This window comes from Candoia aspera, chromosome 2 (genome assembly GCF_035149785.1).
Source record: "Candoia aspera isolate rCanAsp1 chromosome 2, rCanAsp1.hap2, whole genome shotgun sequence".
In the NCBI taxonomy this organism is placed as follows: Eukaryota; Metazoa; Chordata; class Lepidosauria; order Squamata; family Boidae; genus Candoia; species Candoia aspera.
The window spans coordinates 11,964,475-11,983,935 of NC_086154.1; the positions used below are offsets into that span (position 1 = coordinate 11,964,475).

The 19,461-nt window shown below is 48.5% G+C and overlaps 1 protein-coding gene across 1 annotated transcript; it reads right to left on the bottom strand.

Annotated features, from left to right (window-relative positions):
- Positions 1-7,616: 7,616 nt before the first annotated feature.
- On the bottom strand, positions 7,617-19,256 carry LOC134492179 (E3 ubiquitin-protein ligase TRIM39-like). Its single transcript, XM_063296369.1, has 7 exons — positions 18,843-19,256; positions 16,874-16,969; positions 16,150-16,380; positions 15,410-15,432; positions 10,869-10,987; positions 10,302-10,334; positions 7,617-8,161 (listed from the first exon to the last, which is right to left on the bottom strand). Exons 1-7 carry the CDS (start codon positions 19,254-19,256, stop codon positions 7,632-7,634), a joined length of 1,446 nt encoding a protein of 481 aa, XP_063152439.1. The 3' UTR covers positions 7,617-7,631.
- Positions 19,257-19,461: the final 205 nt, after the last annotated feature.

Here is a 19,461-nt window from a genome sequence, read left to right on the forward strand (position 1 = left end):
CTGTAATTCGAGGTGTCATTTGACTGCCCACCTTAGCATTCCAGTCTCCTGTGATGAAAATAACATCTCTTTTAGGCGTGTTGTCCAGTAGGTGCTGCAGATCCTCATAGAACTGCTCTACTTCAGCTTCTTCAGCATTTGTGGTTGGGGCGTATATTTGGATCACTGTGATGTTAGATGGCTTGCCCTGAATTCGAATTGAGATCATTCTGTCGTTTTTTGGATTGTATCCAAGCACTGCTTTCGCCACTTTACTATTAATTATGAAGGCTACTCCATTTCTTCTGTGGTCCTCTTGTCCACAGTAGTAGATCTGGTGGTCATTTGATGTGAAGTGGCCCATTCCAGTCCATTTCAGTTCACTGACGCCCAGAATGTCTATCTTTAATCTTGACATCTCACCAATAACCACATCCAATTTGCCCTGGCTCATAGATCTTACATTCCAGGTTCCAATGGTGTGTTGATCCTTAGAACATCGGATTCGCCGTTCACCACCAGCACCGTCGGCCGCTAGCCGTCCTTTCGGCTTTGAGCTAGCTGCGTCATCACGTCTGGGGCTAGTTGAACTCATCCTCTGTTCCTCCCCAGTAGCATTTTGACCATCTTCCGACCTGGGGGTCTCATCTTCCGATGGTATACCGACATATCTCTGTTTGTACTGATCCATTTAGTTTTCACGGCAAGAATACTGGGGTGGGTTGCCATTACCTTCCCCAGGGATCGCATTTAGTCTGACCTCTCTGTCATGACCTTCCCGTCTTGGGTGGCCCTCCACGGTTTAGCTCATGGCATCATTGAGGTGCTCAAGCTCCAGCACCACGACAAGGTAACGATCCTTTGCTGAAGAATCATGATTTTAGATTGCAGAAAATCCAGCCCTGATTTTATTTCCTGCCTGGTATTACATCAGAGGTCTCAGTCAAGGGCATACAGCCTCTGCAAAGGTTAAGACATCCATTTCCCTCCTTAAAAACTGTCCCCAAATCCCCCAAAAGGCAAAACAATGAGTGGGTCATCCATGTTGAAGTTACACCAGGGGTCTTAGACAGCCGTAATTTTGTGTCCCTGGTCTTGAGTCATTGACAGAAAACCCCTGATGAGGAAACATAAATGTCCTTCGAAAGGTTCAGAGTAGCTCACGTTTGACCATTTTAGGATGTGGTGACGCTCGTGTGGTTGCATGATAGATGCGAAAGCCTGCCAATTAATATAGCCAAAATACTTTAATGTATTTGTTAAGATATTGCATTTGTATCCTATCTTTTCATCCTTGTCAGCTGCCCAGCGTCACCTCTCTGAGATGGGAGGCCACATAAATACATTTCAATAAACAACGCATAACTGAGTCCCATGCTGTAGTGGCAATGCGGAAGACCATTGTATTTCAAGGCGTTCAAGTGACATCTTCTGATTTCTCCTTCATCTTAAGACAATCAAAAAAGTTTAGAGTTCCTTCTGAGCTATGCTTAACCTGCTTGTTTTTCACTCTTGTTCGAAAAGGAGGAGGGAGAAGAGGAAACCCCAAGATTGTTTAGTCAAGCACTAGCTTCTCTGTGCAGCTTCTTGGATCACGTCATAAACAGCTGCCCAGACCCTGGGGACTCTCCAGTTGAGGCCGGACCCTGCAGTCTCAGTCCCGTGGAAACAGGATCACGAGGCTTCAGGGCCAGCCTTTGATGAACACCTTCCGATTGCCTCGTGAGGGGGAGCTTGGCCACACACCCTGGTACTGGGTGCTGCGTGCAGAACCGGCTTGGGAAGCTTCTACACAGACTTAGGGCTGAGTCTGCTGGAAAAGGAGCTGCCCCGGGTGTCTCCGCTGTCGCTGTGAAGGGACTCCTGACAGCTGATGGGAGATTGGGTATCATCTCACTGGGTATGTTACAATTTTTTTTTATCTTATGCTTTTTATGTTTCTGCTTAATCTGCTTAAACTGTGTTCCTGTTTAAATCTGTTTGCTTAAGTTAATAATAAGCCCTAAAATCTCTTTACTCACCGGTGTGCTTCTTGTCTCTAGATCTGAAAGAACCAATTGTCTGGGCACCTGAGCACTGCCTGCAGGCATGGCAGAACACATGCTTCCACTTAAAGACACTTTTAAAGTGTTTTTTCTCCTTTCCTTTGCTGCAAAGGAGCTATTTGTGTCCTTAATGTAAAGGGCCAAGGCACCCGCCTCAAAAAAATCTCAATTCACCACAGACAAGGTGCATTCCAGACATTTCTAAGAGCAGAATGTGCTGGGGAGAGCTGTCTGATTGCTAACCCCTCACCGGGCCTGGTGTTGGAGATCTCCACATCGGCCACTTGGGGGGCTTCTGGCAGCCACGGCTCTTCCCCACGTTCTTTCTGAGATATCAGGGCAGGCTTGAGGGTGAGGAAACCTGAAGGCCAGGAGATATGGAAAAAGGTGATCAGCAGAGCAATGGTCAGTTGTGACGTGCAGGAGCAGGCGTGCCTGCAGAGCTTAGATGCTGCTAAGAAGCAGGCGGAGCTTCGATGGCACCATGGCGGCCGCCATCTTGAGATTTTTTACCATACCCGGAAGCCACCCCGTGCAGGAGCAAAACATGGCAATAAAAAAAGATACAACCTCAAGATAAACCGTAGCACCAATCCCAAAGAGGGTCGCCATAGTTATAATGCTAGGCCCAGTTTCCAAGGAATCAGCTGAAATGCATTTGAGTTAGAAATGCAACTGATCTTGCCATCAAGCAACAAGATTTCAACTGAAGGAGGAGACCGAAAAAATAGAAAGCGGCCTGCACCGTTGCCTCCTTCCCTGACTGCCTTTCCTGACTTGCCTCTTTCAGTCACCAAACGGACAGTCCCAAAGCCCCGCTGTCTCCTCCCTTTCTCTCCCTCAGCCCTGCTCCTCCTGGTTGCCTCCTCCATGTTGGAAAATTACTGTCAGACTCCACAATCAAAGGATTGCTGAATCGTCTGATCGTTAACTTTTCCCAGAGAGATTAAACTTTCTGAGGAAAGTGCACTTCGAGCTTTCCCACGTTCTAACTTGCAAGGATGGAAGGCTCCACTAATCCTGAGATGGCAGCTGATGATGGTGAGGTTCCTGGCCCCTCCACAGAAGCAGCAATGGCCATAAGGGCGAAAATGGCAAAAAAGCAAGGGGGGAAAGTGAAGGAGAGGAGTGGAAAAGTGAAAGCTAAAAAGCAACAGCCAAGCCGACCACTCTCCCGGATTCAGATGATCCATTGGAGAAGGAACTGATCCAGAATCCCAAGCCTGGCTGGACTTTTGGAGTGGAGATGGAACAGAAAGAACCCCGGCAAAGTGGCGCACTTTTTGTCAGGAAGCCCAAGACCGGGAGGCGATGAACTGCAGACACTTTGCCAGAGTAGAACCAGACATGCAAACCTGGACTGAAGTGGTCTCTGGTCTCACAGGGATGATGGATGGACTAATCAGCCATCTGATGAAGAAGGATCCGCCACCTAGAACTGCGAGTGCTCAGTCAGGGTCGGAAGGAGGAGCAGGGATGTCAGATCAAGCCAGGTCCAGTGAAGAAGAAGAGGATGCTGCACCGGCAGCAGCAGCACCAGAGAAGAGGTGGGTTTGCATCCAACCCAAGCCGCGACGACCCCGAGCAGGTCGAAGCCCAGTCAAGTTCCATGACTTAAATGTGAAGTTTGGAGGAGGCCCAGATAAGTTGGCATGCTTCCTACCCATGTAAGTGGAGGAGTTTGGGGACTCCTTCATGAATGATGTAGCCAGGGTAAGATATGTATCAGCTCACCTGGAGGCAGCAGCATCAAAGTGGATGGTGGGGCTGCACAAGGCCAGAGTTCCTGAACTCAGGAACTTTGATGAATTTATGACAGCGCTAAGGGACCGGTTTGAAGGTCCCTTGGCTGGGATGAAAGCCAAGACCACCGTCCAGTGTATTAGACAAGAAACACCGTCAGTGTCCAAGTATGCTATGGAATTCAAGGGTTTGAGAGGAAGTATACATGACTGGCCAGAGTTGTTAAAAGTGGAGTTTCTCCAAATGGGATTGCTGCCCGATATCCTAGATCAATGTCTGGCTAGAGGAGATCCAGAAACATTGAAGGAGTGGATCTGTTTGGCAGGCATGGTGGAGAACACCAAAATCCGCCTGAAGAAGCAACAGCAATTGCAACCCCTGGCTAAGAAACTGGGAGAATCAGCAAGAAGCGGGGCGAGACCCAGTTCACAGAAATCATGGGAAGGAAAAAAGGACCGATGTCTGAAAGAAGGGTTGTGCTTCAAATGCGGAAAAGATGGGCATCAGGCAACTGTCCACGTACCCTGGCAACCCCAATTGCCAAGCCTGGATAACCTAGCAAGTCCCCTTCCACCGAAGCCAAACCTACTGTGGCAACCAGTCATGTAAAGCCGGGTAAGGAGACGTCTACCTCCGAGGAAGGCTCCTCAGACGAAAACTTTTCGCTGGCGGGAAACGAGCGGAGCCCGCTTTGAAGGGTACCGAAAGGCAGGCTAAGCTGAAAGGGCACAAAGATCCAACAGTGAGGGTTGATGGCCCCATGATGATGGTAGGAGTGCAATTACAGACTTTAGCCCAAGGGGAAAAGGCTGATTTCGCTGTCCTACCTGACTCTGGGTATGCTAAGTGTTTGGTTCACCCAGCTATACTGTAGAGAATGGACTGGGTTTGAAAATAAAAAGGCTCGAGGAGCCTATGGTTTTCACACAGCTAGATGGATCGGAAGCAACAGGGGCCCCTGCAGTATTTGATACAGAGACAGTGAAAACGCGAGTGGGCACCCACCAAGAGACTCTGAAGTTTATAGTGGCCCCATGTCCTGTTTAACTGTCTGACTATGAATTCCAGTTCAAATCCTTTATTGAACAAAAATGTACATTAACTGAAATTATAATAATAAAACTGAAACTTATTAATTTATTTTAGCAAGCTGTAGATCGTATAGACATTATGAAGGAAACAAGAAATGAAATACTACTAACCAGGTAATTAACTCTGGTAATTAATTCCCCAATTTAAATTAGCAATAGAGTTATAAGCAACAGGCAAACTGCGTAGTGCAGAGTTACCAATTGATGGAAAATTAGGAGCTGTTATCTCTGAGGTAATAACAGGCAGCTCCCATTGCTTGACACAGTGTAGGATCGGAGGCAGGAAATCCGATCAAAAGAGTGAGGAACTAGAAGGAGCGATGGTAAGGCTGAGAGGCTTGACACAGAATTTATGAGGCGAAGACAGTGGCGATTCGGAGAGAAACTAAGGTAAGTTTACATAAGCTGAGGTGAAGGATTCGAATTAAGGGTGACAGAGCTGAATGCAGGAGGGGACGGTTGTCAGCAGTCAGGAATGGACAGCTCTAAGGCTTCACCGCTGAGGAGATTTCGGAATTCGAGAAGCGGCAGTGATTACTGAGGGAATTAATTCACGGAGTTGTGGCTAAAGGGTTTAAAGTGACTGAAGAAGGAGGCGGGAGGGTTGAGGACATTACAGGAGTGCCAGGGTTATCAGGATTAAGATCTCTTTCCCAGTCTAGAGCTGATTCCGAAGGTCCTGAGGCGGATTCGTGAGGCGGGTTAAAGGGAGCGTTCCTTTGCCTTTTATAGGCTGCAAGATCGTTCTGTTGCCGACTGAGAGCCAATCGGGCTTCTCGTTGTTTGGCCCTCCTTGCCACGTGTCGCTCTCGCGTGCTGATTGATGGTGGCGAACGCGATTCACTGTCCGGCCTCGTCAGGTGTTCTGTTTCTTCCCCCTCGAGATTTTTCTTCCCTCATAAGTCTTCTTCCATTTTTTCCTCGGTTTGGCTTAGCGGTTTTTCCAGGCTGTCCTCATCATTCTCAGACTCAGTCTCTATCCTAACACCCCAATAGCCAATCATTCATTAATTCTGGGACTACCTTGGCTCCAAGCTAACAACTCCCAAATTGACTGGGTCACGGGCCACATACAATTTAACAATGGACTGTATCTAGGGGTTGAAGTAGAACCCTGGAGGGGGAGGTTTAGCTGCATTGTCTGGCAAAGCTAGGTCGGTTAGGGACCCCGATGAGGACTTGATTCTGGAACCATACCATGACTTGAAAGAGGTGTTTGGGGAAGCTGAATGTGATCAATTGCTGCCCCATCATAGAACGGACTGTGCTATTGAAATTGAACAGGGGGCAAAGTTTCCCAAAGACAAATTGTATTAAATGTCACTGAAGGAGCAAAAGGTGCTGCAAGAGTTTATTGATAAGAATTTGGCACGAGGTTTCATTCGAGCTGCTAATTCCTCAATGGCTGCTCTGGTGTTGTTTAGGACCAAAAAGGACAGTTATGATTGTGCACTGACTATTGGGGGCTGAACGTTATTTGCACGACCAACCAGTATCCCCTTCCCCTAATGAAGGATGTGTTAGCCCATCTTTCGAAGGGGAAAATTTTCACGAAGTTGGACTTGAGAGAAGCCTATTTCAGGGTGCACATTCAGGAAGGGGATGAATGGAAAACTGCTTTTAATTGCCCCCTCAGTTCTCTGGAATACCTTTTTTTACCTTTTGGATTGAAAGGCGGTGCTGGAGCGTTTATGCAATTGATTAATGAAGTTTTGCATGAATTTCTGTACAAAGGAGTGTTAGTGTATCTTGATACCGTAATCTACTCAGCGAATGAAAGGGACAATTCAAAAGGTCCTAACTAAGCTTAAGGATGCTCAGTTGTATGCAAGTCAGGCTGCATTTGGGACTAATGTAAGAACTGACACCATTAGTCCCAAATACAACCTGACTCGTGCACAATTGGAATATGCAGAATTCAGATTTATTGAGAGCAAGTGTACAGAAGAAAAGCTGAAATTGAAAAAGCACACCAGAAGTTGCTCATTAAAAAATTCCATCACCCAGAACTTCCCCCCCTCCAAGTCTCTTTCTCAGCCGTCTTCTAACGGTCAGCCATGCCAGCCGCAAATGTCTCTTACAATTACTCTGAGCAATTTCTGGTAAAGGTAAGTCTGGTGTGAGGCAGTCGGACAGCTGATCCAAGCTTCCCTCCACAACTTTAGTTCGGTGTTTGAAAGACTCAGCTGGAGTGACTATGATTCCCAAAAGTAGACCCAACAGTAAGTCTTTAAGACTTTTTGGTGCTTGAGTGAATAGAGGCGTATCACTGCATCCGTGATCATGGTTATTAACCAGAAATGAACATCCTGGCTTAACCCAGAATCAACCAGCAGCTTCTCACGCTCCTAAAGCAAAATCTCAACCGTTTGTGGCATGGGAACCCATCTCAGACCCTCAGTGGTGCCCGACAAGGGTTTTCCTCCATGCTACAAGAGATGATGGGCCCAAAGGATCCCTGCCTTCTGCCCCATGGCTGACTTTTAATTCCTTGGAAGAAGAGCTACAGAGAGGAAGGGAATAGAACCCAGTATTGGAACTGATACGTTTGAGGAAAAGAGACTTTCAATAATAGGACACCTCTCAACATAAATGCAAGTATTTTATTTGTGATCTTTAAACGTAGTCCTCCAGTTATGACAACAACTCCCTCCCAGCCAATTGTCCAGTGGGAGCAATATTCATTTCTGTGAAAATTTGCCCACAGGCTTTCAGAGATCACTGCTTGGCCAATAGGGATTTTTCCAAAGTTTCTCCACATATGTCCCCACTTTTAGGAGGAGAGTGTCAGGTAGGCACCATTGCTTGGAAAGAAGGAGGGCAGAAGGATCTCTCCAGCCCAGGGAGCATCAGAGAACGTGTAGAGCAGAGCTGCAGTCTGGGCATCAAAAAAGGCCACCTGTCCCCCTTCGCAGTTGAGAGAGACTCGGACCCTCTTGGGCTCCTTGGTCTGGTGCAGTTCAGGGTATTCCGGGGGAATACAGGCCTCATATTTTGTTTTGTATTTCACAATCTCCCAGATCCCTCCCTCGGGACCAGAAGTGATGTCACCCTTTCTGTTCACTGACTTTTTGGCAACCCCTACAGCCCATACGGCCAATCCCTGATCCCCATCTCCTAGAGTGACTTCCCAGAAATGTCTCCCTCTTGAGAACCCCTGACATCCAAGGACATAACACCAATGTTCAAATCTCTCAGGGTTTTGGGGGAGGTCTTGTTTTTCAACAACATATCTGACGCTTTTACGATCCTCCGAGACGGCGAGGCAGGGATGGGCTGTGCCTGGATCCAGAATTACCTTTGCTGTCAGGGGGAAGAGGAGGGAGGAGAAGGGGAACAGCTTCAGCTGCAGGCACAGTTTGAGTCGTGACCCCCAACAGACCAACCCCAAGGCCTCCTCTCTGCAGGGAGCTCAGCTTCCAAGAACCCCCTCCAGGATTAGGACACTCCCTGCCTTTTCAGCAGCACCTAAGCTTGGCCGAGTCCTCCCAAGGCTTCACGCTGCTCCACACCCTTCCTGCAACCTGCACCTCAGTCTCATTGGCATCCCTCGTGCAGGTGGGAGGAATGGGGCTGGGAGGGAAGAGGGTTTGGCTTTGCCTTCAGGGAATTCCTGGTGGTCCACAATGTGAACAGGGATCCCTCCTGGAGCTGTAATCCGGAGGATCAGACAGAGCAAGAGGCTGCCCTGTTTCATTTCTGCCTGGCGGAGTCAGGGTCCCCCAGAGGTAACGGGGGGCACCTGGTGGAAGGGATGTGGGGGGAAGCTCTGTCCTTTCTGTGCGAGCATCAGGAGATTGCACACATGTACAGAAGGGGAAGATCTTGTGTAGAAAACAGACACCTTTGCTTTCATCGTTTTGATGGACCATAAGATAGAGACGCCTGGGCAATTCCCGGGTGCTCCATCTTTGCCATTTGCTTGGCCAACAGGACCCGGTTCCTCTCCTCCCAGTGACTTGGTCTCCTGACAGTTTATATTGAGGCAATGAATCTGACCGACTGCATAGCAGATTGATAATAGTACCACTGAAGTAGAAAAGCAAACAAGGAGGAAACTCCTTGCAAAGTGCAAATCCTATAAATCCAGGGAGCATTTTCTCTCTCACACACAGACACCCCCCCCACACACACACACTGAGTGTGGCTTCTTTGTGTTGAGGAAGCCATTAATCTGCAGACTGCCCCAGCCTCTAGGGAGGCACATCAGAAGCTCCCAGGAGCCACAAGCTCTCCACAGGGCAGCTCTCTTGGCAGAGGAGGGAAGGCCTCTTTGATGGTCCGCCTTCAGCAGCCAAACATCCAGGACAGCCCTGCCTGGCTCTGCCTTCTTATTAGCTGCTGGCTCAGCTCTGCTTCTGGCACCAAAGCGTCTCAGGAGCAGCTCTGGATCGGCTGGAACCTTTGCTCAGCCATGCAGACTGCGGTGTGTCCTTGGCCAAGCAGACGTTTCTCTCCTTTCATGCAAAAGTTTGCCCTAAACGTGGTGAGGAAAGATTGACCAGGGGTTGTACTTTCTCCCCAGTTTATGACGGGGACTGGCAACATCACAGGAGGACCCCGTAGCCCCCTCTCTGGCCACAGGAAGCAGCGCAGCTCAGCTGTAATATTGGAGGAAACTCAAGAAGATCCTCCGTGCAGCCAGTGGCAGTGGCATGCTCCCAGATCAAACCTTTCCAGAACATCTGATCAGACTCGCATGCATGAATGAAGTCAACACGTGTCAAGACTTGTGGGTTGGTAGAAGTGGGAGGGGGACACTCCAGGAGTGGGAAAGCATCTTGTTTGGACTATCTCTGGCATCCAAGGCCAAGCAGCCGAGCCGCTGGAGACATCTGCACAGAACTGAACGAACCGGCATGAGAAGGGGGGCTGCATACTGAAGAAGTGGGAGGGGTTGAGTTCATTGGACTGTTTAACTTGGAGAAAGCGCGGTGACTTTTATTCGCAGCTTTTTCACTGCACTTTATACTACACTCCATTAAAGAGATTTTTACTTAACTACATATGAATCGAACTTAATGGCAAGCTGAGTGGTGCAGTCATCACAGGCAGCCTCTCTAGACCACCCCCACCAGGATGGAGCAGCTCTCAGGAAGTCAAGGGCTGCCCCAGATGAAGAAATAAGGGCCACCCCATTGGGATTCTTGCCTCTTGGAAGGACTCTCAGATCCATTATTCTTCAAAGTCAAGAGGACATGATTGGCCGGGCAGGAATTCTATGCTCATTTCAGTACCACCCAACCTTTTCCCATTTCTCCAGATCCTTCATTCTACACTAAGGCTGACTTTGGTTGTCTGGAATACCCCAACTGGATCTTCACAGTCTTAAGGTGTCTGATCCTGCATTTTTCTCTTTGTTACTCTCTTATATTTCCACTCAGGTTATGGACATCAGAGTTTAAAGCAGAGAGTGACCGAGATTCTTGAAACCCATCCTCACCTTCCTGCAGATGAAGTCCAAATTCCAGCGTATCTGGGGAAGGAAAGGGAGAGATTCAGCATCTGGTCATTGGAATTGGGACAGCAGCAGGGCCTCCCTACAGACAGACTCTTGTTCAGTTTCCTTGGCCTCAGATCAGGAAAGAAGGAATAAGGAAAGCTGAATGCCAGAATGTCATCAGTGGTTCCTTAATCACAATCCGACTCCAAACTCTAATCGGCTGCCAAGGATTCAGACTCAGAACCCCCAGAATAAAGCCTATTCTGCCTCCCCGGTGATCAGAGCATGTGGATTTGGGAAAGAAAGGATAAATGGTGAACCCTGACGAACGAATGCTTCCCATTTTTAGCTTGAATGTCCTTAATGGGGGAAATCAGAAAGCTCCTGTTCCCCCTCCTTGTGCCCAACACACCAAGCCCTTTCCACAGAGGAATGAAGGGGTCTCTTGCACCGCCCCTGAAATCTGTCCCTCTTTCATCCCCCCTGACACTAACACAGAACCTCTCTTGGGTCTTCTCGGATCAAAACGTCGTCCAGCGTAAAACCCCTGCGGCTGTTTCTTCTTACCTCTGAATTGTTTCATGATGCCTTTCAGAAAGATGCTGATATCTCTGTAATCCCAGATTGTCCACTTCATCTCTAGAGGAAAAGCCACTGGATTCTCAGATGGCTTTTTTGCCTGGTACCTGGTAGAGGGAAACAACGTTGTTTATCATCCTGCCAATGGAAGAAGCTTTCCAAAACTTCAGATTGTGTTTCAGGATTGACTAGCTAAGTAAATATGGGCTGGGCTTCACGGCAACCAGTGGATCCATAGCTGGCTCAAAACTGCACTCATCCACCCTCATCAAGCTGAGCGAGGGACCTAATGGAGGCCACCAAGTTTCAGTCCTGGGCTGTCATGCTCGCCGTTGCAATGTTTGATTTACATGGTAACGTTTCGCATCCCACGGTGCTGACGTGCGTTCCGGTTGGGAGGGAGCTGCTGGGAGACGTTGTACCAGGCTGTATATCTGTTTTCTTGGGGACGGAATGTGTTTGGGTTATCGGCGGTGTTCAAGGTCTCTTTACCCGTTGATTAGCAGAACTCGTTAGGGGCACCTGGGATGGGGAGCTTGAAATGGTTGTACAGGGGGAGGCCTTGCATTTGCACTGAGGGTTTTTAAATTGTATTTGGCACACTTCTGCTCATTCTCAGCTTTCTCTGTACTTGCACACTATTCGTAAATAAACCATTTGATTCAAGCCCTTGCTTGTGAGTCTGAGTGTGTTTAGGATAGGCAATCATTACATAAACGCCCCGGGGTGTTTTACCTTACGTGTTTCCCCCAACCCCTTCGTGCAAAGTAGGTTGGTAAGGGGCAAGGCTATTTCAGCGAACCCCTCAAGTAATTGGTACTGTTCTCTCATCACCACAGTTGGGACTGGCTGCTTTCACCCAAAGCCGAACCCATACTCCACCTACACAGAGCACCACCCCAACCCCGCCCCACAGGCAAGCAGTGAAATCTGACACTTGGTTGCTAATCGAGACAAAGTATCCTTTAAGGATGATCTCGCATGGGTCGGCCAATGTGCCTGAAGCTTTGCGAGCTTCAGTGTTACAGCAATCCCATGATGATAAATTGGCAGGCCATTTCAGGTTTGTCAAAACCCTGCACTTGGTACGCTGCCAATTTTGGTGGCCCTCCCTCAGGCGGGATGTCAAAGACTATATTGCCTCTTGCCCTATCTTTGCCATGTCCAAACAAAAAGTGGGAAAGCCTCAAGGTCTTCTCCAACCTGTTGCGAACCCTTCTCACCCTTGGGCTGAGATTTCTATGGACTTTATCGTTGACCTCCCACCCAGTCAAAAGAAAACTGTCATTTGGGTGGTAAAGGACTTTTTCTCCAAGCAAGCACATTTTATTCCATGCGCTTCCTTGCCGTCGGCTCAGCAGCTGGCTCGCCTCTTTCTATGCCACGTCTACCGTCTCCACGGCTGCCCCTCCCGTTTGGTGACCAACCACGGGACACAATTTACCTCCCAATTTTGGCGGGCTTTTTAAAAACTGTTTGGCACCGAACAGGCGCTGTCAACGGCATCACATCTGGAGGCAGACGGATCTACTGAGATTCTTGACTCCACCCTGGAGCAATTTCTTCAATCCTACACCAACTACCATCAGGACAATTGGGTTGACCTTCTGCCCTTTGCAGAAGTTGCTTACAACAACACGGTTCACCAGAGCACTGGTCAAACTCCTTTTTGGGTTGTTTTTGGCCAGACTTTGTGCCTATCCCTGAGATACCTCAACCCCCATCTACAGCCTGCTTGGCTGATGATTGGGCTGCGCAGCTAGCTGACTCCTGGCTGATCATTCAGCAGGCTCTGGATGATGCCCAGGCATCCTACAAACGTCACGCTGACAGACACCATTCTCCCCAACACCTTTTAAAATTGGGGATCTGGTTTACCTCTCCACAAAATTCATCAAATCCCCTCAGCCTTCAAAGAAACTTGCCCCTAAGTTCATAGGACCCTTCCCCATTATTGCGCTTATCAATCCTGTTACTGTCAAACTGCAGTTGCCTCACAATTTAAAACGTTTGCACCCTGTTTTCCATTGCAGCCTGCTCAAACCGGCTCACTCCTCCGCTCACTGGCATCCCCAACCTCCTCCACCTCCACCGATCATGATTGATGGCCAGCAGCATTTTGAAATCAAGGACGTCATCAACTCCCGCAAGCTTCACAACTCCCTGCAGTACCTAGTTCGCTGGAAGCACTTCCCCCACCCTGAGTGGGTGCCGGCTCGACACGCCAATGCCCCTGCTTTAGTTCGCCGCTTTCACCTCGCTTATCCTTTCATGCCTGCGGCTTGACTGTACGTTTCACCATTATTAACTTTGCTTTACTTTATTTGTGGGGGGGGCAGTATGTCATGTTCGCCATTGCAATGTTTGATTTACATCGTAACGTTTCGCATGCCATGGTGCTGATGCACGTTCTGGTTGGGAGGGAGCTGCTGGGAGACCTTGTACCAGGCTGTATATCTGTTTTCTTGGGGATGGAATGTGTTTGGGTTATCGGTGGTGTTCAAGGTCTCTTTACCCATTGATTAGCAGAACTCGTTAGGGGCACCTGGGATGGGGAACTTGAAACAGTTGTACGGGGGGAGGGCTTGCATTCGCACCGAGGGTTTTTAAATTGTATTTGGTGCACTTCTGCTCATTCTCAGCTTTCTCTGTACTTGCACAGTATTCGTAAATAAACCAGATTTGATTCAAGCCCTTGCTTGTGAGTCTGAGTGTGTTTAGGACAGGTAATCATTACATGGGCTCTCTACTCTTTAACAACAGGGACGCGGTGGCGCTGCGGGTTAAACCGCTGAGCTGTTGATCGGAAGGTCGGCGGTTCGAAACCGCGCAGCGGGGTGAGCTCCCGTTGTTAATCCCAGCTCCTGCCCACCTAGCAGTTCGAAAACATGCAAATGTGAGTAGATCAATAGGTACCGCTTCGGCGGGAAGGTAACGGCGTTCCGAGTCGTCATGCTGGCCACATGACCCGGAAGTGTCTATGACAACGCCGGCTCCAAGGCTTAGAAACGGAGATGAGCACCGCCCCCTAGAGTCGGACTCGACTGGACTTTACGTCAAGGGAAACCTTTTACTCTTTAACATTCTTTTAAATCGCTTGGATTGGATCTTACCAAATATGGGAAAAGGCTAAAATGGGTGAAGTAGGTAATAGTGTGAGCTGCTTTGTGTGCCGCAGAGTGGCAAGCAGCAGTATTGCGGCTGAAACTCTCCCCACGACCCGAGTCTGATCCCAGAAGAAGCTGGAGTCTCGGGTAGCTGGCTCAGGTCGACTCAGCCTTCCATCCTTCCTAGGTTGGTAAAATGAGTGCCCAGCTTGCTGGGGAAGGTGACAAGTGGGGAAGGCAATGGAAACCACCCCACTATAGTCTGCCAAAAAAACGTTGGAAAACTGACGTCCCCCAGGGACTTTCACCTTTTTTTCTTCCTTCAGGTAATAGTGTAGAACAGGGTTCCTCAACCAGGGTTCTGTGGAACCCCAGGGTTCAATGAGAGGTCATTAGGGGTTCCCTGGGAGATAACCATTTATTAAAAAAATTATTTCAAATTCATATTACAGAGAGAAGTTTCATTCCTTATTTTTAGTTCAAGAACCCTGTTAATGAGATATACAGGCCCACCCATGAAACAAATAGAATAATTTTATAACCTGTGGCCTATATTTGAGCCTGAATGTGCAGGGGTTCCCCAAGGCCTGGGAAATATTTCAAGTTTCCAAATAACAGTTCGTGGTACTTCCACTTCCTTCTGTGATGAAGGGTTGAGTTTTGTGCAGCACATTTTAAGAAGGGTTTTGGAAGAGGCTCAGAGAAGGGCAGCAAAGTTGGTTGGAAAGAGTCCTGTGAAGAGGGACTGAAAGCGAATGGAGACTTGAGCAGAGGAGACTCACAGGGGATGTTGATTGTGGGACCAAGTACTCGGTTGTTCCTATCTCTGAAGGGGAGCCTCCTGCTCCACTTCATCAGATCTGAGCAAACTGTCTCTCCACTATGATGTTGCCAAGCAGCACCCAGCTCCTAATCTGTAGAGATCTTCCTGATTAGGGGTCAGACGCAAAGGACTCTGTGGCCCTTCCCAACTTCAGGATTCGAAGGAGATGCATGCCATTCAATTTCGGACAACTCGGAGAGAACTGAAAAGTGAAACTGCAGAAAGCGTTAAAAACAGGATTTTTAAAATAAAAGGAAGCGCAAAATACTTCCTGATAGAAAATGGGTTTCCACTGAAAATGAGGTAGATAGAAAAAGGATAAATGATTTTGAGAATGAAAATGAGTGATAAATCCTGGGGAGAAATATAATATTTTAGCATCCAGTGGTGCTTCTTATAATTAATAAAAATAACTAATTGGATCAAATATGGCTAATTATATTGCACTGAGGTTGTCTGAGGAAATATTTGTGAAATCCTGAAATAAGTTATACTGAAACTGAATTACTACTAAAGACAAAGAGAGCTTTCCAAAATGGGAATCCTCAGGGGGAGCTGCCGATCTCAGGGGCCAGAAAGCAGAGGGTGGATCCACTTACTTCTTCAAGGTGCTTCCAATGTCCTAAAGAAAAAGAGACAAAGCACTGAAAGGATCCATTTCAGCAGAGAATTACATTCTTAAATTCACAAAATAAATGGGTGAATCCACTGGACAACCATGCACACACATACAAAAACATTTGTCTTTTTTCCCCAACCATTTGCCTCTTTTAGAGAAATATTTTTATTTTTTACTTTCTTGCTTGCTTAGAAAATTCATACCCTGGCTGAATCCAGCTCAGTTATACAGTTTATGGTATATATAATAAAACATAACAGTAAAAAGTAAAGAATATTTTTAAAAGAAAATAAAGAATCAATCGAATAGAAAGAAATCCTGCCCTGATGCTTCCAGAATCAGTCTCTGCAGGCCCTTTGGAAATCCAGGTGGTGACAGCCTTGTGGAAGGCCATCAAGGTGGGGACTCTCCTTGCCCTGGAGATTAGGCTGTCCCACAGGAGGGGAGGCCCCACAAAGCACACCCACCACCATGTCCCTTAGCGGTGACAGGAACCCTCAGCAGGCATTCTTCAAACCATGAAGGCCAGAGATAGTGACCAGCACTTTCAATTCTCTTGCTTCCACATGGCCGGGTTCTTCTGAACTGTGTGTCCTTGCCTATTGGCCATCAGTCTTCATATTTTCCACTCTCCTTTCCATGGAAAGGGTCAAAAAGAGTGTTTCCGTGGTGGGTCTAAAGCCGTCCACTCCCCTCCATCATCTCAACTTCACGCCTTACCGCTAAGAGTTCCCTTGCTGGCTGCTGATGCTTCTGCTCCATCTCCTGGATGAGTTCATCAAGAGAGCAGAGTTCCTCCACGTGTTGGGCCAGACCCTTGTCCCTTCTGGCCACAACCTCCTTCTCCGTCTCCTCCATTCTGGCCAGCAGAAGCTTCTCCTGATCTTCTAACCAGCATCGTAGTTCTCTGAACTCAGCCACTGTCTTTCCTCTCTCTCTTTGGATTAGGTCCTAGAACAAGAAGATGGACCAAGCAAAGACCATAACTATTATGATCATGAAACGGATTCACTGAAGAGTCCAGAAATGAGATGGGAGGATTTCCTAGGAAAAAAACCCTTTTGCCATCAACAAGAGCAGGGGGAAAGGTTTCTAAAAACCAAAGAAAAAGGCTCCACTTAGACATGATCTCTCATGCAAATTTTCTGTGGGAGATCACGTCATTCCGAAAGTAAATGGAAAGTATGAGTTCACAATTCAGTAAGATGAAATATTATCAAACCCTCTTTTATAAACCACGGCTTATGTGATGTGTGCACTTAAGCCAACTGTGACTCATTCAGCCAACTGGGATAAATAATCCAGGGGACATCCCAGCCAAAGAGACTTTCTTTCGTCTTCTGAAGCAGATTCAGGGTGGGTTCACTTCTTAGGAAACGCATCACTTACAGACAGACCACGGCTTATGAGCCCGGAAGCTCCTCACCGTTGGATCAGTACTTACAAGCATCTCCCGCACTTTTTGTTCTGCGTCTGTTCTGCAAGTAACCATTTTTTCCCTCTCCTCCTTCTGAGCCTTCAGGCAATCCCCAATCTTGAGCTGAAGAGAAAGTATAAGTTTTGAGTTTGTCTTTTTCAGGTTTTCCTTAAAGAATTACATCTGCGCGAAAACCTAGTTTGAAGATATGATGCTTCTTTTAGGGATATCGTCCCCCGCCCCCCAAAAAACCTCCACTTGGCAATCTTTTTTAGCAAAGGATAGGTTTAATAAAGCCCATGCTGTACATTTCCATATAGCATGGAAAACAGGGAAGGAAAACCAATGCATGTCCATGAAATTTACATCCAACTGTTTCTCAGGTGCTTCAATTTTACACTTAGGGAGTGCAAGATGACCGTCTTGCTAGAGAGTGTTGCAAAACGACGGTTTGGGCAGGAGAGGGTGAAGGATGCCGGAAAAAGGCCAGACGCTTCTTCAACACCTCCGGCGAGTGTTTTCCAGAGGAAAGCTGAAGGTCGATGGTGCCGAGGGGATATGACTAAGAGGTCCCACGGTGCTCTAGAGCCATTATGGAGAAAGAGACGCCTTTTGCCAGCTCACCTTCCCTAAGTTTGATAAGGAGCATCGAATCTAAATCTCGGAGAGAAGATGAGTTTGGAAGCCAGCTGCAGGAGGAAAGCCTGCTGGGGTTTCTTTCCAGTTACGCTTTTCTACATTCGCTGTTCTCCTTGAGCAGCATCATCACGGAGCCCTCAAAAGCCTCGGGTGCAGGCCCCAAAGAACAGTCCTGCTGGCTCAGGCCAAGGCCTTCTCGGCCCAACGGTTTGCTTCTCAGTGGCCAACCTGATGCTTCTCGGGGCTGCAACCAGGCAACGGAGGGAGCTCCCTTTCCTGCCGTTCCTTCCCTTCTCAGAGGGTGACCTTGGGCCAAGGACTCCCTCTTAGCCCTGCCTCCCTCTCAGGGCTGTGCTAGGCATGCTGCCTGGAACCCTGGCAGGACAGGCAAAGCATACCTTAACAAAAACAAATAATGAATCCTATACTTGGCGGCACACTGATCCTGTTACAGGGACCCTTCAACACTTGAAAATCAGGCTTGTCCCTCTTTCCGAAGAGTGCTGTGTCCCTGGCCATCTGGAGCCTACGTTGTGCCACACTGGTGACTTCCAGTCAGGCATTACCAGACAGACGCCCCTGCGGAAGCCAGGGGGCTGCGGAGAAAGCCCACATGGCAAGGGGGGGCTGCCCAAATAACGGGAGGAGAGGGGCCTGTCCCCAGCAAGCTAGGTGGCCAGCAGGAGCTGGGCACATAGCAGCCCTGGACTGCATCAAAGACCACATTGTTGACCACATGTCCTAGTTTGCCTCCCCAACCAAAATGCGTTGGGAGCAAAGCGAAGAACATGGAGATAGTGGTGGATAAAAATGAGAGGATCATGAATGAAGCATCGTGTTCACTGAACCTTATTACTTTCCATACATAAGCTGGATGGACTGCATAATAAAGGCCTCATTCCGAAATGCCCTTTGACACTGATGTCATAGAATCAGCAGACTTGGCTGGGTATGTCAGAACTTACAAGTGAAAACAAAGTAACAACAAAACAAAACAAGCTGGAAATACTGGTTTGTACACTCTCTGCTCCCCCCCCATCTGAAGGAACCACCACACTTTTAGGGGTGGGCTCTGGGACCTGCTCTCTGGAGAAAGCTCTGATGCTGGGAGAAGAGGAGGGAAAGGGAAGAGGGGGAGGATCAGTAGCAAGGGGGCCTTGCAGGGGTGATGGGGGCACCTCAAAGACCAGGTTAGGGGCAGACCATCCTGGAGAACAACGATCTCCGTGGTCGCCAAGAGTCGATAACAGTTTGATGGCACATCATCCATCTATCCATCCATCCATCCATCCATCCATGTTCTTGCAGCTCCAGGTCTCCACAGTGATTCCTCCTTGCTCCCAAGGCTGACTCCCACCTGGTACTCCTGGAAAGCCTCCTCCAGGGGAATCACCCGGTGGTCCCTGTGCTCTTGAGATCGGACGCAAACCATGCAGATGAGGGTCTCATGGTCCTTGCAGAAGAGCTTGAGGGGTTCCCAGTGTGTCCCACAGAAGCCCCCTCCTTCCCCGCCCCAAGGGCTGCATCGCTGGGCAATGTCCACCATTCGTGCCAGTTGCCTGTTCACGAGGATGTTCTGGGGCACGAAGGTCCGTCTGCACTGGGGGCAGGAAGCCTCCGCCGCCGCCTCCCCCCAGCTGTGGGCCAGGCAGCTCTGGCAGAAGTTGTGGCCGCACTCTGGGATGACCACGGGCTCCTGGAAGAACTCCAGGCAGATGGAGCAGGTGCCTTCTTGGAGCAGCTCCTGCATGGGCTGATTCCAGGTGGCCATTGCTGCCTCAACTGTCGAGAGAGAGAGAGAGAGAGAGAGAGAACTTCCCAGCCAACCAATCAGGAAAGAGATCTGGAGAAGTTCTAAAGTGGGCAAAAGTCCAGGTGAGGAAGCGGCCTGGGTCATTCTCCGGAGGGGACCAGCAGAGGGGCCCAGACAGGGTGGAATATGGAATCGGATCATTTGCCCGGTGGAAACGTTCAGG